Consider the following 17,322-nt stretch of genomic DNA (forward strand, 5'->3'; position numbering starts at 1 on the left):
ACACAAACACACACACACGTATATACATTCCTTTGACCTAAAGGTCAACTTTTAGGAATTCATCCTTTAATAGTACTCCAGACAGAAACAGAGATAGTCACTGCAACATTGATTGCATAGCAAAAATTTAAAATAGCCTAAATGTCTGTGGTAGGGAATAGTTTTTAGTCAATAATATAACCTATCCTATAGATTACTTTGTATTAGAGCAAAAGTAAAATGTATATGTCTGTGTATGGCATGATCTTCCAAGACTTACTGTATGAGAAAAGCCAGCTGCATAACAGGCCTAAAGGTAAGATCCGGAAAAGAACCCCTCCCCCTAGTCATAATGAAAACATGTTATACAAACCCTATCATAACTTAAAATTACTGGTCCTTGTTCTTGATCCTATTTTTTCACTTTTTATAATTCATTTCCTTCCTCCTCTATACCTTTCCCTGTACTCAGCTGTTCAAATTGCCTTTTCCTTTTAATAATTAGTTCAAATACCACCTCATTCAGTCACCCAATGTTTTTGTCTTACCTCCTTAGGCGAGGCTTTGTACTAAACTTTGATGGGATATTGAGATGAATTGTATCTGGTCCTACTTTCTTCAGGAAGCTCTAGTCCAACCGGGAGAATGAAAGCATAGATGTGGTTTGGAATGGGACAGATTTAGGCTGAGCTGGTTACCAGAAGAGAGGCATATGACTCCATTTGGCAGCTAGGGAAGGCTTCTTATAGGAGGGGACATTTGTTATGAGTTGAAAAATGATAGCTTTTCTTCATCTTCCTCCTTTATGAAAAATGGTCTTATCTATTCTTCCAAGCATAATGACCCTATGGGGGAAAAATAGTTGAGTCAGTTTATTGAAGTTCAAGTTTTTCCACTTACTATCTCTGTAACTTTGGACAAGTCATTTAGTTTCTGGGCATCTCTTTCTTCAATCTTGTCATGAGGCTAATGCCTAGTTACCTATCAGGACAATTTTTTTTTTTGGTCTTTTTGAGACAGGGTCTCCCTGTAGCCCCAGCTGACCTGGAACTTGCTATGTAGACCAGGCTGGCCTCAAACTCACAGAGATCCACCTGCCTCTGCCTCCCGAGTGCTGGGATTAAAGGCGTGTGCCACCACGCCCGGCCTTTTTTTGATCTTTTTGAGACAGGGTCTCCCTGTAGATCCAGCTGGCCTGGAACTCCCTATGTAGACCAGGCTGGCGTTGAACTCACAAAGATCCTCCTGCCTCTTAGTGCTGGGACTAAAGGTATGCTCCATCACGCCTGGCTACAGGACAATTTTTTTTTAGGATTGGACATGGCACATGTAAAACTGCAGGGTGACTGTCAACTATAGTAGAACAAATTTTGTTTTCCTCCTAGCCAAGTGTGTAGCAATGTAAGTGTGTGAAGATGGTTCTGAAACAAAGACTGGGCCTGACCATAGCAGGTAGGATTTGGGGAAGAAGAGGATAAGAATTGGAGGAGCTTAGAATTGTTGGGATGGGGGATCTTGCATCATAAGGAGACAGCCAGCTGCCTGGTCTTGGCATGAATGATATGGGAGTTAACATAAAAGGAGGTCTTGGAAAATGGAACCTAGGTCAGGAGCCCCAGCCCTAGTTCTTGGTTCTCTTCTTTTGCTATCTTCTAACCTCACAGTCCAGAGCAGTAAGGCATAGTGTACCACTGCTTGCCATGGTATTCATGGCAATCTCTATCCCAACTCTCAGAGTGGATGACCTTGAACAACTCACTTCACACATCTCTGAGCTTCCTTTTTTCTCTGTTAAGTATAGAACATGACCAACAACACCATGGGTTTTATTGACTAAGGAGTAATTGAGCCCATTCAGATGATTCTATCCAGAACTGACACCACTAAGTGCCTGACATTAATGGGCACTCAGTAGAGTTGCTATTATTGGTACTTATTTCAGTAGACACTTACGGAGTACTGCCTATATGGGGTAATGGTTGTTATCCTCCATGAATTCCCAGTTAGTTGGGGAGACTGTAAAGGCCTATGACAAAAGAGAACATAATGGAGTAAGGAAATAGGAGCCCAGAGGAAGGGATCTAGCCTAGTCCAGGACTCACACAGGTAAACTCAACCTGAGAGCTGAGTCTTAAAAGGTAAATAAGAATTAGCTAGGAACAGGTAGATAAAATGTGGAAGAACATTTTAGGCAGAAGGAATAGCATATGCAAAAGATGGCATGCATGGCTCCCAGGGCCTAACTGGACCCATGAACCTCCTGAAATTGAATACAAAATGCTGTATGTTTATAACTATGAGTATAGTTTTAAAAATATTTTTTAAGCTTTTTAAAAATGTTTATTATTTTTATTTTATGTGTATGCGTGTATTGCCTCCATGTAGGTAAGTGCACCTGTGTTGTGCAATGCCCGCGGAGGTCAGAAGAGGCTGTCGGATCTCCTGGGACTGGAGTTACAGACAGTTGTTAGCTGCCATGTGGGTGCTGGGAACCAAACCTGGGTCCCCTGCAAGAGCAGCCAGTGCTCTTAACTGCTGAGCCATCTCTTCAGCCCCTATGTGCATATTTTTTATGGGCAAGATAGTTCATTAAATGCATAAAGGATTGGTATCCCCCCTGAAAGGCTGAGAGCCAAAATTATCAGTAAAAAAAAAAAAGTCATGTGAAAGGATTCTAAATGGGTGTATGATTTTGAAAAATTTGTGTTTTAGAAATATCACAGTCAGTGTGAAAAATTAATTATAGCTAGGTGTGGTGGCACAGACCTGTAATCTTAGCACTTGGGGAGTACAAGCAGGAGGATCAGGAGTTCAGGATCATCCTTGACTACACAGAAAGTTAAGATCAGCCTAGATACATGAGACCCTGTCTAAAAAATTGGATTATGTATATAGAGGCCAGTGGATGGCTTAATTTGAGATTGGCATAGAAGAGGTAGATTGGAGCAGTGAGCCATGTACATATTTAGGAGATGATGTTCTAGACCATGTGTTTGAGAGACAGCAGGGGGCCAGTCTGATTTGAGAAAGGTTGAATAAGGGGCAAAAGGAGTAAGAAGATAAGGTGCCAGCAGCTGGTTATGTCCAGAATGTTAGAGCTATTTCGGGGGTAGAATGAGCAGGCTTTGGTGACTGACTTGCTAAGGGGACAGGAAGAAGCAAGTGTGAGTGTCCAACCTTCAGCCTGTGGGACACATTTGGCCAAGTATTGCTATGAATGTGGTCCAACACAAAATCTTAAACTTACTTAAAACGTTATGAGACTTTTGCAATTTTTTTGTGACATGATTGCATGATAATTTTCCAAATGTGAATTTTGTAGATGACAGCGTGTGTCAAAATGTCAAAAGGTTGGACATGCCTGACAGGATAACTCCCAGATGTGTTTTGGGCAAAAGTAACTAGGTATATGGAAATATCTTTCACAAAGGTGGGGGATACACAAGGCCAGGGTTACAGTGGTAAAGTTGTGAGAGAGGTCCCTCTGACATCTGAGGGCTATAAGGACTATCCTGTTGGAGCTGACCTGTGGGTCATCATTAGGCTTGATTGGTCTGAGACCCAGCAGAGAGATCTCTACTAGACAAAGCCACCCTTGAGGGGCTGGAGAGATGGCTTAGCGGTTTAAGAGCACTGGCAGCCAGCAGAGGACCTTGGTTCAATTCCCAACACCCAAATGGCAGCTAACAACTGTCTGTAACTCCAGTTCCAGTGAAATCCGACATTCTCTTCTGACCTCTGCAGGCACAACACGACATGGATGCACTTATACAGGTGCAGGCGGTACACTCATGTACATGCAGTCAAACACACACACGCACACACACACACACACACACACACACACTCTCTCTCTTTCTCTCTCTCTCACACACACACACTCATACTTGAAGTTATAGAATAAAACAGCATCACTGAAGGAGAGTGAGATGAAAGAGAAGAACTGTAGAAGAGGTACCCACATAAAAGAATGGACAGAAGAGGTGGAGGGATGGTTTAGGGAAATGGAAGGAAACAGTGACTCACTGAGGAAGGAAGTGGCCTTGTTAAGAGTGTCAAATCTTGGTGAAGAGGGCAGAAGGGACTCTATTGACTTTAGCCATCTGGAAGTCCTGGGCAACCTTCCTAAGAACATTTTCCTTGCAGAGGCAGATTGCAGTAGGTTGAAGAGCTGTTAGGAGGTACCAAAGTGGAGATGGCCAGTATAGACAAATTTCTCAAGGTTAGCTGTGGGGCTGAAGAGATGGCTCAGTGGTTAAGAGTACTGACTTCTCTTGCAGAGGACCTGGGTTCAGTTCCCAGCACCCACATGGTGGCTAACAGCCATCTGTAACTCCAATTCTGGGGGATATGATGCCCTCTTCTGGCTTCCTCGGGGCATGTGGTGCACCTACATACATGCAGGCAAAACACTCATACACATAGAATAAAAGTAAATAAAGAAATAAAATTTTTAGAAAGTTTAACTGTGAAGAGGAGAAAGGGACAGAGGGGGAAATGGGGACAGGTAGAGGGTATATGGGAGAGACTTGAGCTTCTATAAATGAGGATAGGAAGGAGGCAACAAAGAGAGAAGTTGAGAATCTAGGAGATAGAAGGAATGGTTGTTGTGGAGGAGGGAGTAGAGATTGGCTCCAGAGCCCAGGTAGGAAAATAGCCTTAAATAGTATAGGGGACCCCTCTTTCTCCCAGAGAAGGAAAGCAATGGTGGTTGGCATATAGGGGCATTAAGGAGATTGGTGAAAGGAATGCTTCAGGAAAGTTTAAAGCAGTTGACAAAGAACCTTGACCAAGCATGTGAATGCTGGGGCCAGGCAGAAGCAAAGAGTACTTGTGGCTGGGAGTCAGGAAGCACCTCTCCCAGGAAGCAGCATTTGAACAGAGTCATGAAATTCAGATAGGAACTAAAATCTGCAAAGGCACTGAGGCATGAAAATCTGGGCATGCAGGTGGAGTGATGAACCAGCTAGTTTGATGAAAGCCAAGCATGAGTGAGTAGGACAATGCTGATAACACCAACACTAACAGTCATGATAGTAGTTACCATGTGATGGATGTTTTGGCATTCTTAGATTCATTTAATCTTCCATATCCTACAGGAAATGTATTTACTCATTTTGTAGATAAGGGAAATAAGTCCTAGACTGGTGAAGAAATGAATCTCAGCCTACCCAACTAGTAGATGGTGGGGCTGGTATTGAAACTTAGGCCTTTTTGGGTTCATCTGTCCAGAAAAACCAGGTGAGGCCATATGTTGACAGATACTTGAATGCCAACTTGGAGTCTGAACTTTATCCAGCAGACAACTCTGGAGCCAAAATGGGTGTTGGAACAGAAGAGACTGGAGATTGGTGCTTAAAGGTGAACTTGGAGACTTGGGGAGAGGGGTGGGAATAGAGAGATGGCTCAGCAGTTAAGAGAACTGGCTGCCCTTGCAGAGGACCTGGGTTCGGTTCCCAGCACCCACATGGTGGCTAACGATCCTTAACTCCAGTTCCAGGGTATCAGTCACCCTCTTCTGGCCTCCACAGACACTGCATGGCACTGGTGTACTTGCATACATGCAGGTAGTACACTCATACACATAAAATAAAAATAATAAAATATTTAACAAAAAAGGTGAACTTTAGGGAGGTTAACGTGGCTTAGGAAAGTAGAGAGAAAGGGGTGACTTGTAATATCCAAGGGAGAAGTAGCAGGAATCTGTCTTTTATAAGGGAAATGGGACTATCACTTTTTCTTCATGGCAATCTTGAGAGCTATGGAACTTTTATTGTGTTGCATAGATGAGAAATGGGAAACTAAGATGCTCAGGACTTGAGCCCTGGTTCATGTAATTTCGGTGATTCAGTGAATGTGTGGAACAGTGTGTTAGAGGGAGTTTTGAATTGAAGAATGGTGTTTGTGTGTTCATGCATGTGCTTGTCTGTCTATCAGGTGGATCACTGTGCCTTTCCCTGCCTGTCAGTTTTCCTTCTCATCTCTTCCTGATCCTCCTCTTTCCCTGGATTCCATAGTATCCTCCTCTTTCCCTGGATTCCATAGTTCCTACATTCTCTGAGCTGAGGAGTCTGGGAATGGGGACATTTTCTTGTCCCCAGAAGATTTCCTTTTCACTTCCAAGGCATCTAGTCCCCTCTCAGCCCTACTGCCTTTTCCTATACGCCATGAAACTGTAGCCCCATTCCAGTGACTGTCGTGCAGTCTGACCCCTGGGGAATGAGATTCTGTTTAGAAACAGTTAACAAAATTCCCCATTGCTATAATTCCTTATTGTTCCTGTTTGCTAGGCATTTGATGTCTGTTCTATACCTTACAACAATCAGTCTTGGGAGTTGTCCTCATGAACCCTATTTTACAGATCAGGAAACAACTCCCCATATGGGCAATAAAATGCCCATGGAAGCAACTGTAGAGCCTGGATTTAGGTCCAGGTCTTTTTTCTTCTTTTTTTTAGGTGCTGGAGTGGAACCTAGGTCCTTGCATAAGATAGGTAAAAGCTCTAACATTGAGCTACATCCCTAACCCTTTAACTCAGGTCTCTTTGCTTCTAAAGCTGTGTACTTTCCATACTCAGTTTCTAAGCATCTCCTTGTTTTTCTTTCTGACCTTGACTCTTAAGGAAATACAAATGTTTGCCCTATAAGGGTAAGGTAGATTTCTAGTCCTAGCACTAAGTTCACCCATAGAACCTGGTAGGCCTGAGTCTGAGACCCGAAGCTCTAATAACTCTGAATTCAAATCCTGCCTAGTTTTTTCCCAGCTGTATATATGGCCTTGGTTAATTTATCTAACTTCTCTGAGCTTCAATTCCCTTATTTCTAAAATGTTACTTTGCAGAATTGTTGTAGAGGTTTGATGAGATGATGTAGACAAAGTTCTAGAGTGGAGCAGGTTGCCATTATTTGTATTAAAATGAAGGTTGGGTACCTGTCAGAGTCAGAAATGTTGTTTCTATACTTTGGGGGTGACCTTAAAATTAAGTCCAGGCTGGGTATGGGCAGGGCTGTTCCAAGAGGGGACCAGCAATAGACTCCTTGGAGACTGAGTTGGGTGTACCCCTGGATAATGTGTCACACTGGCTTCCCCATTTGGATCCCCCATCCTAGCCCCACCTACCAGTTCTGGCCCTTCATGTATCTCCCCTGCTCTGCAAACTAATGCCTCTGCCTCTCTCTGTCACCCCTGCCTGTGGCCTCTACCCTGCCCTTCCTGGCCCCAGGGAAGAGGAGGAGGAGGAGGAAACTGAGGAAGAGGAAGAGGAAGACGCTCACCAGTTCTGCTGTCCAGCCTCCGAATGCAGTAGTCCCTCCTCTCGGTAACTGAGAGGACAAGGGCCATTTTCTATGCAGAAGCAAAAGCCTTAACCAGCCCCCACTCCAGCCCCTGTGAATTTCCCCATGGGACCCTGTCCCCTGCTTCAGGAACCTGATGGGCAAGCATCATGCTCTTTCCTCCCTGACCTCCTTCTTGGAATACCCCCCTCCTTGCTTCCCCCACTGTCTCCTCTAGGCTTCAGCCCCTGAATTAAAAAGAACTGGAGCCTTAGGTCTGACTAAAATGTGGGAGAAGCAGCAGAGCTTGGAGCTTGAAGCTTGGAACCCGGACCCTCTTGCACCTATACTCCTACTTCCCAGGCACCCTGGAGCCTGCCACTACTGGAGAGGTCTCCAAATGACATCCCAAGGACCTACCTCTGTCCTCTGTGAGCACAAACAGAGATGCAGGGTGCCTAGGGCTCAGAGGACCAGACGGGGGCAGGAAACCAGCCTGCCTACTCCCCCATCACTCATATCCTTGCTGTGGCCATAGCTGCCATTTCCTCCACTGCTTGAAGGCCTCACCTCATGCCCTCGGTCACTCCCATAGTGCTCTGTAAACATGATCAGGAGGAAAACACCTTTCAGCATGTGTGTTGCTGTGTATAAAGGAATTTCCATCAATAAAAGCTGATCTCTTCTCTCTGTCTGATGTATGTTCCACCCCACCCCATTTCCCTGTCTCCATCCCCACCAGAACCTTGCCTTCTTTCCTATCCAGGGCTGATAATGGGCCAGGAGACAGAGTAGGGTTTGATTTGTGGTACTGTCAACATCCAAAAGTCATTCAATAAAGAAACATGTGACTATTTCCCAACATGAGCACACTTGTTACCTTCTTCAGTGAACTAGCCTGAAGTATCCTTGAACTGGCCAATTTTGGACGTGGCCCTTGACCTCTGTGATACATAGTTTCCCCATCTGGAAAATGGAGAGGGTGGTTTGACCAGGGTCACCAGAGTTCTTCTAGCTCTGACATTCTGAATCTGAGATGCTACCATTTTAAAAAGCTGTAATTATGAGCTTTTTAAGATATGATGATTCTGGGACACATTTTATGCAATTCTGTGATTTCTACACTGCTGTGATACTTAGATTCCCCAGTCCTATGATTTTAAGATTTCATAATTCTGTCATTTAAAATTTTCTGATGATATGATTTTAATATTCTGTGATATTGAGACTCCTTGGTTCTGTACTACAACCTTAGGAATCTCTAAATCTAAGAGGAAACCATTTCCCTCACATGACTCTAAATATTTCCTTCACCAGGCTAGAAGGTAAGACACTCCTTAAAGGGTGCTACCAGGAAAGAAGACAGTGAGCTTTATGAATTTGTCCCCCCTCCCAAGATGTGTCTATGTTGACAGATGGCAAGGTGGGTGGGGAGGGGTAGGGTCCAGGAGGGCTTGCTGGGAGGATAGGAATTGGACCTTAAAGATGGGGAAATATTTGATTATGTGGCAAGTGAGAAGGTATTTACGGGAAACAGGGACAACATGGACAAAACCCTGTGGAGGGCTCCGGGATAAGTTGGGGAATGGTGAGTAATTGCTATGTTCAACTGTCTCTCTAGGGTGTGTGAATCTAGGTGACCTGTGGTTGGGAGAAGGAAATCATCTCTCCTTTATTTGACTGGAGATAGAAGGAAGTGGGCAGGTCAACTGAATGAAGGAAGAGGGCAAGTCAAAGACGGACAGTCATCCTAGAAGCTGTAGGAGTGGAAACTCCTGTTCTGGGAACCCAATTGACTTGATCAAACAGAGGGTCTGTGCTGTGGGAAGGGATCAGGCTTATATCCATTGGGTGACAAATACGTCTCCATTTGTCTGTGCATCTGTGTATGTGTTTTGTGTGAGGCTACACAGGTCTCACAGTAGTGAGAGACTGTGAGCTACTGTGTATCTGAGAAAATGTGATTACGTGAGCCTGGCTGGGCATGAGGAAGTCTGAGAATGTGAGGTTGCCATGTGGGGTTCTGACTTTATGTACTTGGCAGTCTCTATACATGTACCTGGTGAATCTAATCACAAGAGTGGGACATGGGTGACTTTTGAACATGTGGGCTGTGGCTTCTAGGGTAACAGATGGTCATACACATATAGACATATGTGATTTCTACCTGTGGTATCAGGGAACAATGTGACTGTTGAGCAGCAAGTATGTATTAGGGCCTGACCTGGGCATGGTGGTGTCATGAAAGTGAATTATACCAGACCACTGTCCTTAGAAAACAGGTATGGGAGCCAAGAGTGGGCGATGGATACTTCAAGAGAGAATCACAAGTTAGCTGGTGGTAAGGGCCACCATGTGATGTGTGTGCATGAGACACACAGGAGGCAGTACCTAACCCTGCCAGGTTTTGGGAGAGTGAGAGTAAGTCAGAACTGACTTGGCTAGAGGACCTGCCTGCTCAGGGTACTGCATGGTGAACATGAGCTCACCTAGGCCAGTTAAGTCCAAAAATGAAGAGGAGAAAAAGCATTCTGAACAGGAAGAACAAAAGAAGTCTATGAGTGCAAGCCCCGAAAGGTGATGAGCTTACCATAGTTGAAGAATTGCCAGTTGCCTGTTGTTCTCTATGTTTGGAGCACACAGGGCAGAGTGAGAAGCTTCTGTAGCTCAAAGTGGAATTCTAACCTAGGAGATGGGAAATTTTCTCCTGGGAAAAGTCACTTTCACTGCCTGAGCTTCACTTTACAGGGGCTGGGTGGGTCTTACAGCTAGTTTGTAAAGTTCACTCTAGTTCTGTGGATCTTCTGTCCTAGGTCAGCCAGATCTATAAGGGTACGGGAAGAGCATGAGCTTTGTGTGCAGATCTCTGTCTCTGTCTCTCTGTTTGTCTCTCTGTCTGTCTCTGTCTGTCTCTCTGTCTCTCTGTCTCTCTCTCTCTGTCTCTCTCTCTCTCTCTCTCTCTCTCTCTCTCTCTCTCTCTCTCTCTCTCTCTCTCTCTCTCTCTCTCTCTCTCTCTCTCTCTCTCTCTCTCTCTCTCTCTCTCTCTCTCTCTCTCTCTCTCTCTCTCTCTCTCTCTCTCTCTCTCTCTCTCTCTCTCTCTCTCTCTCTCTCTCTCTCTCTCTCTCTCGCTCTCTCTCTCTCGTGTGTGTGCAGTTGGGATTGAACCCAGAGCCAGAGCCTGGAGCATGACAGGCCCATGCTCTCAGATACACTTAAAAAAATTGGCTCCACTGCTGCTAAGTTCTGAGACTTTGGCCAACTGAATTCATCTCTCTGTACCTCAGTTTCCAATCTCCTTCAGGGAGAAAACCTTGCACAGTTACTAAGCCTAGCAAAAAGAAGATACTTGATAAATGATTACTATTTTTTTTAACTTTTAAAAAATTTTTGGCCAGGCATGGTGGCGCACACCTTTAATCCCAGCACTTGGGAGGCAGGGGCAGGCAGATCTCTGTGAGTTCAAGGCCAGCCTGGTCTACATAGTAAGTTCCAGGACAGCTGGGGCTATGGGGAGACCCTGTCTCAAAAAGACCAAAAACAAAATTTTATTTATTATTTTTATTTTATGTGTATGCGTATATTGCCTGCATGTAGGTTAAGTGCACCTATGCCATGCAGTGCTCACAGAAGACAGAAGAGGCTGTCACATCCCCTGGAACTGGAGTTACAGACAGTTGTTAGCTGCTATGTGGGTGCTGGGGTTCGAACCTGGGTCTTCTGCAAGAACAACCAGTGTTCTTAACCGCTGAGCCATCTCTCCAGCCCATGATTACTATTTTTAAGGTTTAACCCAGATCTGTGGGCGTCCAGAGTCCACTTTCCCACTGTCTATCCAGTCACTGTTAGCTAGCCTCTTTCTCCCCTGTTAGCCCCTGTACTAATCCAGACTGGACTCAGAATTGGGATCTCCGTGGCACTGGGATTGGGCAGCAAAAAATAACGTGCAGAAAAGCTGTCAGAAGCAGTGTCTGCTGTTTCTTAGTGTCCCCTGCCACTCTCTGCTGGCTCCAATTTCCTTGCCCAGTTTTTTTTTTTTCTTTCCAGAGCCCAGAGCCTGTGGCTCCATCTAGGTACCCTGACCTCCTTGTTTTCTTTTCTCTAGCTTCTAGTCTCCTTCCCTTCCAACCTAAGTTGTCATGGGGATAGTCCTCAACATTCCCTCTTCTTATGGTATCCATAGCAACAGTCTCCATTCATTTCTATGGCAACTGCATTCTGATCCCATTCCCTGCTGACTTCCTGGCTCTGGGCAGTACCAATAAAGACTAGGAGGGAGAGAAGACTTCCCCATTAGGAATAGCATCGGAAGGGGCAGTGTCCCACCCTCCATCGTGGGCAGGCCGGCCAGCGTCAAATCCGTAGAGGCCTCCTGTCCTGTTTTTCCCCATCTTAGAACCTCAACTCATAAGAGTCCCTCACTTTTGTATCTCTCAACTCCTCCTAGGCAAGGCACAGTCCACAAGCTCCCTCTCCCAGGAAGACTTCAAGACAGCAGGAGGGCCAGCACAGGCTTTGGGTCTGCATTCCCATTCTGCCAGTTGGTAGCTCTGAGATCTTTAGCAGTCAGTTTCCCTCTTAGAACCTTTCTCCTTCCTCTGTAAAGTAAGAATCCCAATTCTTCCTTCATGTTTGCCATGCAGATTAAAATGTGTGGAAAATGTCTGATATGGGGTAGGTGCACAGTTAAGTGCCAGTTTATTTTTATTCTGCTCAGCCACCCCCTAGCAGAAGGAATTGCTTTCCTTCACTCCCCGGCACTTCCTCTATTCCTCAGCCCCATAGCTTTCCACTTTGTTTTGTGGCTATTTCTGTAGCCTGGCTTATTTTCCCCCTCTGTAAAAGATGCTCTCATTTCACCCCAAAGAATAGTTCAGCAGATAGTGCACATAGGTGTGTGTGTGTGTGTGTGTGTGTGTGTGTGTGTGTGTACATGTATTCATGTCTATTTCCATGTGGTTGTTGATGTGTATTTTTTTTGTGGTGGTGGTGTTTGTTTGACAGAGTCTCACTATGTGGCTCTGGCCAATGGAACTCACTATGTATACCAGACTGGTTTCAAATTCATAAAGCTCTGCCTGCCTCTGCCTCTCAAGTGTTAGGATCAAAGGCATGTGCCACTTTGCCTGAATGGATGTGTATTTTTGTTTGTTTCTAGATTTGTTGGCCTTTGAATGTGTCTTGTGTTTTTGTACATCTGCATGTGAGAGAGAAAGAGAAAAGGGGAGAGGGAGAGGGTGAGAGTGAAAGATTGATTCTCTATGTAATTAGTGTTTTAGAGAATCTGATTTGAGGGTTCCACACCCCCAGCTCCAGATTCTTCAGCAGTAGGTATGATGTCAGAAGCAATCTCCATTTTTTTCCAGGTCCTCTCATGGGAGGCCTTGCTGCCACCCTAAAGTCCCTGTCACTGTTCCCTTTGCAATCAAAATGGGGCAGGTTCTCAAGAGAGGAATTATCAAGGAGTGGTGAACCTGGGGCAGCACAGAGCTGGGAGTGGGAGAAGCACTGAAGCATGAAAAAGCAGTCTAGGCTCTGAGATTGCACCCTGAGTTTGCTTTCTCACTTAACAGCTGTATGTGACCTTGAGCAAGCTTACATCACCTTTGTGCCTCACTATCTTCACTGTGAAGGGGGCTGACAGGCCTACCCCAGTGAGTTACAAGAACTCGGTGAGCTAGTTAATAACCTTGCTCTAGGATAGAGTTGTCTGTAGCACCCTACAGTAGCACAAAAGAGGGATATGTAAGGCAAGCAGGTGTGCAAGGGCACATCTGAGCTAAATGTTGAATGGGTAAGCGGAAGGTGGCCAGGTTGGGGCAGTGGGGTAGGGCTCAGGCCAGGTGAGGAAGCTGGAGGCTGTCTTATTGATGATGTTAGGTTACATCCCTTTATCATAGGCTCAGTGTGCATGATTTGACCCTCATTACTTGTCTGATCCCGTCTCACTGTTCATTCAGTTTGGCTACACTAATCCTCAGACATGTTAGACGTTTGTACGGATTGTACTCTCTTGTCCCAGATAACCACACAGCTCACTCCCTCACTTTTTTCTATCATGGTTCTCACATCAATGTTCTGCTTGATCCTCAAACATGTTAGATATGTTATATGGATTGTACTCTCTTGTCTCAGAGAGCCACACAGCTCACTCTCTCACTCTATCAAGGTTCTTACATTAAGGTTCTGCTTCTATGCCATCCCCTACCCAAGGCCTTCCTGAACACCACATCTAAAACAGCACATTTGGCTGGGAATATGGCTCAGTGTAAAGTGCTTGCCCAGACTGCATAAGACCCTGAATTTGATCCACAGCAAAATACACACGCATGCACGCACACATGCACAATTAAACCAACACCTTTTAGCCTTCTGCTTTATTTTCCTTCCTAGCATTTATCCCTACCTGAAATTATGTGAGTATGCATGTGCATGTGTGTGTGTGCATGCGTACGTGTGCGTGTGCGTGTGTGTTTCTTTCTCATCTGCTTCCCTTACTATAATACCACCTTCCTAAAGAAACATTTTCATGCGTTTGCTTGCTATTATATTGCCGGTGCCAGGCACAGTGCCTGCTGCATCAGGTACTCAACTGTTTGTTGAGTAAGCTGTGGGGAGCTGTGGAAGGATTTTGAGAAAGCAAGACAGACTAATTTGTATTGTTTGAAAGTTCTCCTTATCCACAGGATGGAGAAGAGATTGGCATATGAGACTGGAGTCTATAGTACAACTTCACATGAGAATTTTAGAGCAGCCACTGAGAACATTCAGTGACTCCCTCATGCCCAAAGCACCTACTCTGGTCTAGGCTGCATGCCCTGCGACAGCCTGCTAAGAGATTACCAAATTCTCTTCCTGTGCTGGGATTCTGGGAGTTATATACCCAAACAGCTGTCACTCTTTACCAAAGCTAATCTGTGCCATAAAAGGACAGCCATGTGCTCAGGTAGGCACTAATAAACAAGATCAGCAATAATTTGTGGCTAGTGGCAGGGCATCTTGGTAGTAGCATATGACCTGAGTTTCAGCAGAAGTAGCTTGTAGTAAATTTCTTAGATTGCACTGGCAGAAAATGATGTGGACAGCACTGCAGGTGGAAGGTAGTATATGAGCAGCTGGGGGAGGTGCAGGTGCTGGGGACCATTTGGGAGAAATAGGATCTAGGCCAAGAGTGCATTAGAGTAGGGGGCTGGTTGCTTAATGATTGAGGGTGTGGGCTGTGAAGTCCCACTGCCTGGATTTGAATCCTGCTTGTATTATTGGTAGCTAACCTCTTCAGGCTTCAGTTTCTGTGTAAAATAAAGACAAACAACAAGCTTATAGTGTTCTTTGAAAGTGCAACCAAATGTGAAGTGGTAAGAATGGTACCTAAATGTTAAGTGCTCTAGAAGCATTGTCTGTTGTACCTTGGAGAGGTCTCCAATGTCAGAATGACTGGGACTTAGGCTACCTTTTGTAGGCATTGGGCACTGTGGATGTTTCATGAATAGAAGAGACAGTTGATCAAAGCTGTTTGAGCTGTGTACTGGCAGGGGAGAAGTTTCAGAGATTGGTGAGCAGAATCCTGCAGTCCTGAGGGAGACAAGAGGAGTGTCTCCAATGCTAGTCTGGTCTGGCCTGTGGAGGGTGACATCAGGGGACCCTGAGGTCCAAGAGGAAAGAGAATTTAAGGTGGAAAGCAGTCATCTACTCTCTTTCTGACTAAGACTGGGGAGGGTGGAGGGGAGGGTGCAAGATGAGCAGTGAGTGGGAGTTCCCACTAGGGGGGGGCCCAGCTCCATTGCCCCTAATCCCAGCCTAGAGCAGAGCACTCAGCTGCCTGGCAGCTCAAGCTCCTGCACTGGTAGGTAAGCCCCTCCACCCACCCACTTTGCCTCTGACTTGCACTCCAGCCTCTGTTAATAAAGGATAGGGAGTGGCCCCTTAGTCCTTTTACAAGCCAAGACCCCTCCACCCCCACCCCCAGCTTTATGCTATTTCCCCAGAGGAAAAAAAAAAGAGCATTCTTTGAGTCCCAGCTACACCCATTCCCCCACAACCTCCTCCATGCCTCACCAGTTCCTTCTCCGTTCCTCTGCCCTACTGGTTCTCCCCACCTCTGTGCTTCCTTGCCATGCCCTGGAGCTCTGTCGCCACCTGGATTCCCTGGCAGCCTGGTTGCCATGGCACTGTGGGAGCAGGTCTGGCAGAACAACAGATCTAGGTAACCCCAGTAGGCAAGACCTGGGGCCCAGTTCCTGCCACCTTCCTGCTTGAGACCCCCCCTGCCCTCCTCTCCCAGCTGAGCAGAGGAGGCCATGAGGAGAAAAAGGAAGCTTCCCCGCAGGGCAGCTCTTTACCTGTGAGGATGCTGGATGGGAGGCGCTTCTCACTGTGGCCCAGCCTGTGCCTTCACCCTGCCCTCTCACCACCAGCAGCAGCAGCAGCAGCAGTAACAGCAGCAGCAGCAACAGCAGCAGCAGCAGCAGCAGCAGCCTGGGAACCCTGGGAACTGGCCAGGCCCGGACTCCAAGCTGCTAAGGGCAGGGGCAGGGCACAGGGGCAGGGCTGGGTGGGGGAGGGGACAGACTGGGTGGGCAGGGTACAGGGGGTGGTCCTCAGGCGTCAGGAGACAAGACTGGGAGGGGGTGGTACTCCAAGAAAACCGATCTTGGGTGGTTCTGGGAATGGCACTGGAAGGGAAATAACTGGACACAGCATGGGAGATGGTATGAGGGGCTTGGGCTTGGGATGGAAGTCTGGGGAGGGGGCAGATAAGCCATCAGAGAAAGGAAGTGAGAGCTGCTAGGGCCAGGAGTGGAAGGTGACTAGGGGTAAGATTGTGTCTGGACCAGGTTGTGAGGGGTGAGTAGGACTGAGGACAAACTGAGAAGATAGCTTTGAGGGAAAGGTGTCTCAGGATGGAGTTACAGAGATGGAGCTCCAACGGGAGGGGCCTGAAAGAGAATAAAGATAGGGCTGTGGGATCAAAGAGACTTGAAAGGGGGAAGGGATTGTGCAGGCCATGAGGAAACAGCTTGAGGGCCTCTTAAGTCCCTGTGTATATGAGGAAGCAAGGGAGGATGGGTTGGGGGCAGAATCTAGTGTATTCACTTAGTTGGGCCCAGTAAGCCTCTCCTTTTGTCACATCCTGGCTCATTTTATCTCATCCCCACAGTGTGGAGGGTGATGCCCCAGGCAGTGACCTGAGCACAGCGGTTGATAGTCCTGGGAGCCAACCCCCCTACCGGCTGAGCCAGCTGCCCCCCACCAGCAGCCATATGGGGGGCCCCCCTGCTGGGGTGGGCCTTCCCTGGGCTCAGCGGGCACGCCTCCAGCCGGCCAGTGTCGCCCTGAGGAAGCAGGAGGAGGAGGAGATAAAGCGCTCCAAGGCTCTATCAGACAGCTACGAACTCTCCACAGACCTGCAGGACAAGAAGGTGCAGAAGAGATGGCTCTCTGGTTGAAAGTAGGCTACAAGAGAGAGCTAAAGGAGGGGGTTTGGGGTATAGCACTTGAGGGTGGTATCTAGGCGGGGACAGTAAAGCTGAGACTGGAAAAGACTGGCTTCAAGACCTGTCACTGCAGAGGTAACTCACACATTCACTGCACACCCACTGGGTTTCCTAGTCCTACACAGCAAACATTATTGCACTCCATACCTTGGGTTCTGGGGACAGAAAGATGACTGAGACCTGCACCCAGTCTTCAAAGATGTGCAGAATAAAGGGGGGAAGCACACACAAACTGACCATTTCACAGAATGGTACTATCGTATCATTGTCTAGCCAAAAAAGAAAAAAAGGAGGGAGGGGAGGACAAAATACCACATTTTAGAAAAATAGGGCCTCTACGGGCAGATAGAAAACTTTTAATTGAAGTGCCTAGGTGTTTGGACTTTAGGCGAGCATTCCTCTCCCTCCCCTTTTTTTTCTTTCTCCCCTCTTGCTTTTCTCTCTTCGAATTCCTTTTCTTCTTCTTTCCTTCAACTACTTGCTCTTTATTTTTTCCTTTTCTTTTTTGGTTTCTCTGATTCTGTTTCTGAATGGTAACTATATTTTTTTCTTGTGATGCTTGGGATTGTATATATATA

The 17,322-nt window shown here is 46.3% G+C and overlaps 1 protein-coding gene across 4 annotated transcripts in view; it reads left to right on the top strand.

The window, feature by feature from the left end:
* Iqsec2 (IQ motif and Sec7 domain 2) overlaps nt 1–17,322 on the top strand; it is an 89,657-nt gene that overhangs the window by 50,169 nt on the left and 22,166 nt on the right. For 3 of the 4 annotated variants that reach the window (XM_008849694.1, XM_008849695.3, XM_029554361.1), the window contains one exon: nt 16,408–16,669. In XM_008849694.1, coding sequence (XP_008847916.1) covers nt 16,408–16,669 — 262 coding nt within the window. Of the gene's footprint in view, nt 1–7,201; nt 7,940–16,407; nt 16,670–17,322 lie in introns of those variants that run through there. The other variant, XM_017802353.2, reaches the window with a different exon arrangement.

The sequence above is a fragment of the Nannospalax galili genome, unplaced genomic scaffold (assembly GCF_000622305.1).
Source record: "Nannospalax galili isolate Female #2095 unplaced genomic scaffold, S.galili_v1.0 scaffold225, whole genome shotgun sequence".
Taxonomy (NCBI): domain Eukaryota; kingdom Metazoa; phylum Chordata; class Mammalia; order Rodentia; family Spalacidae; genus Nannospalax; species Nannospalax galili.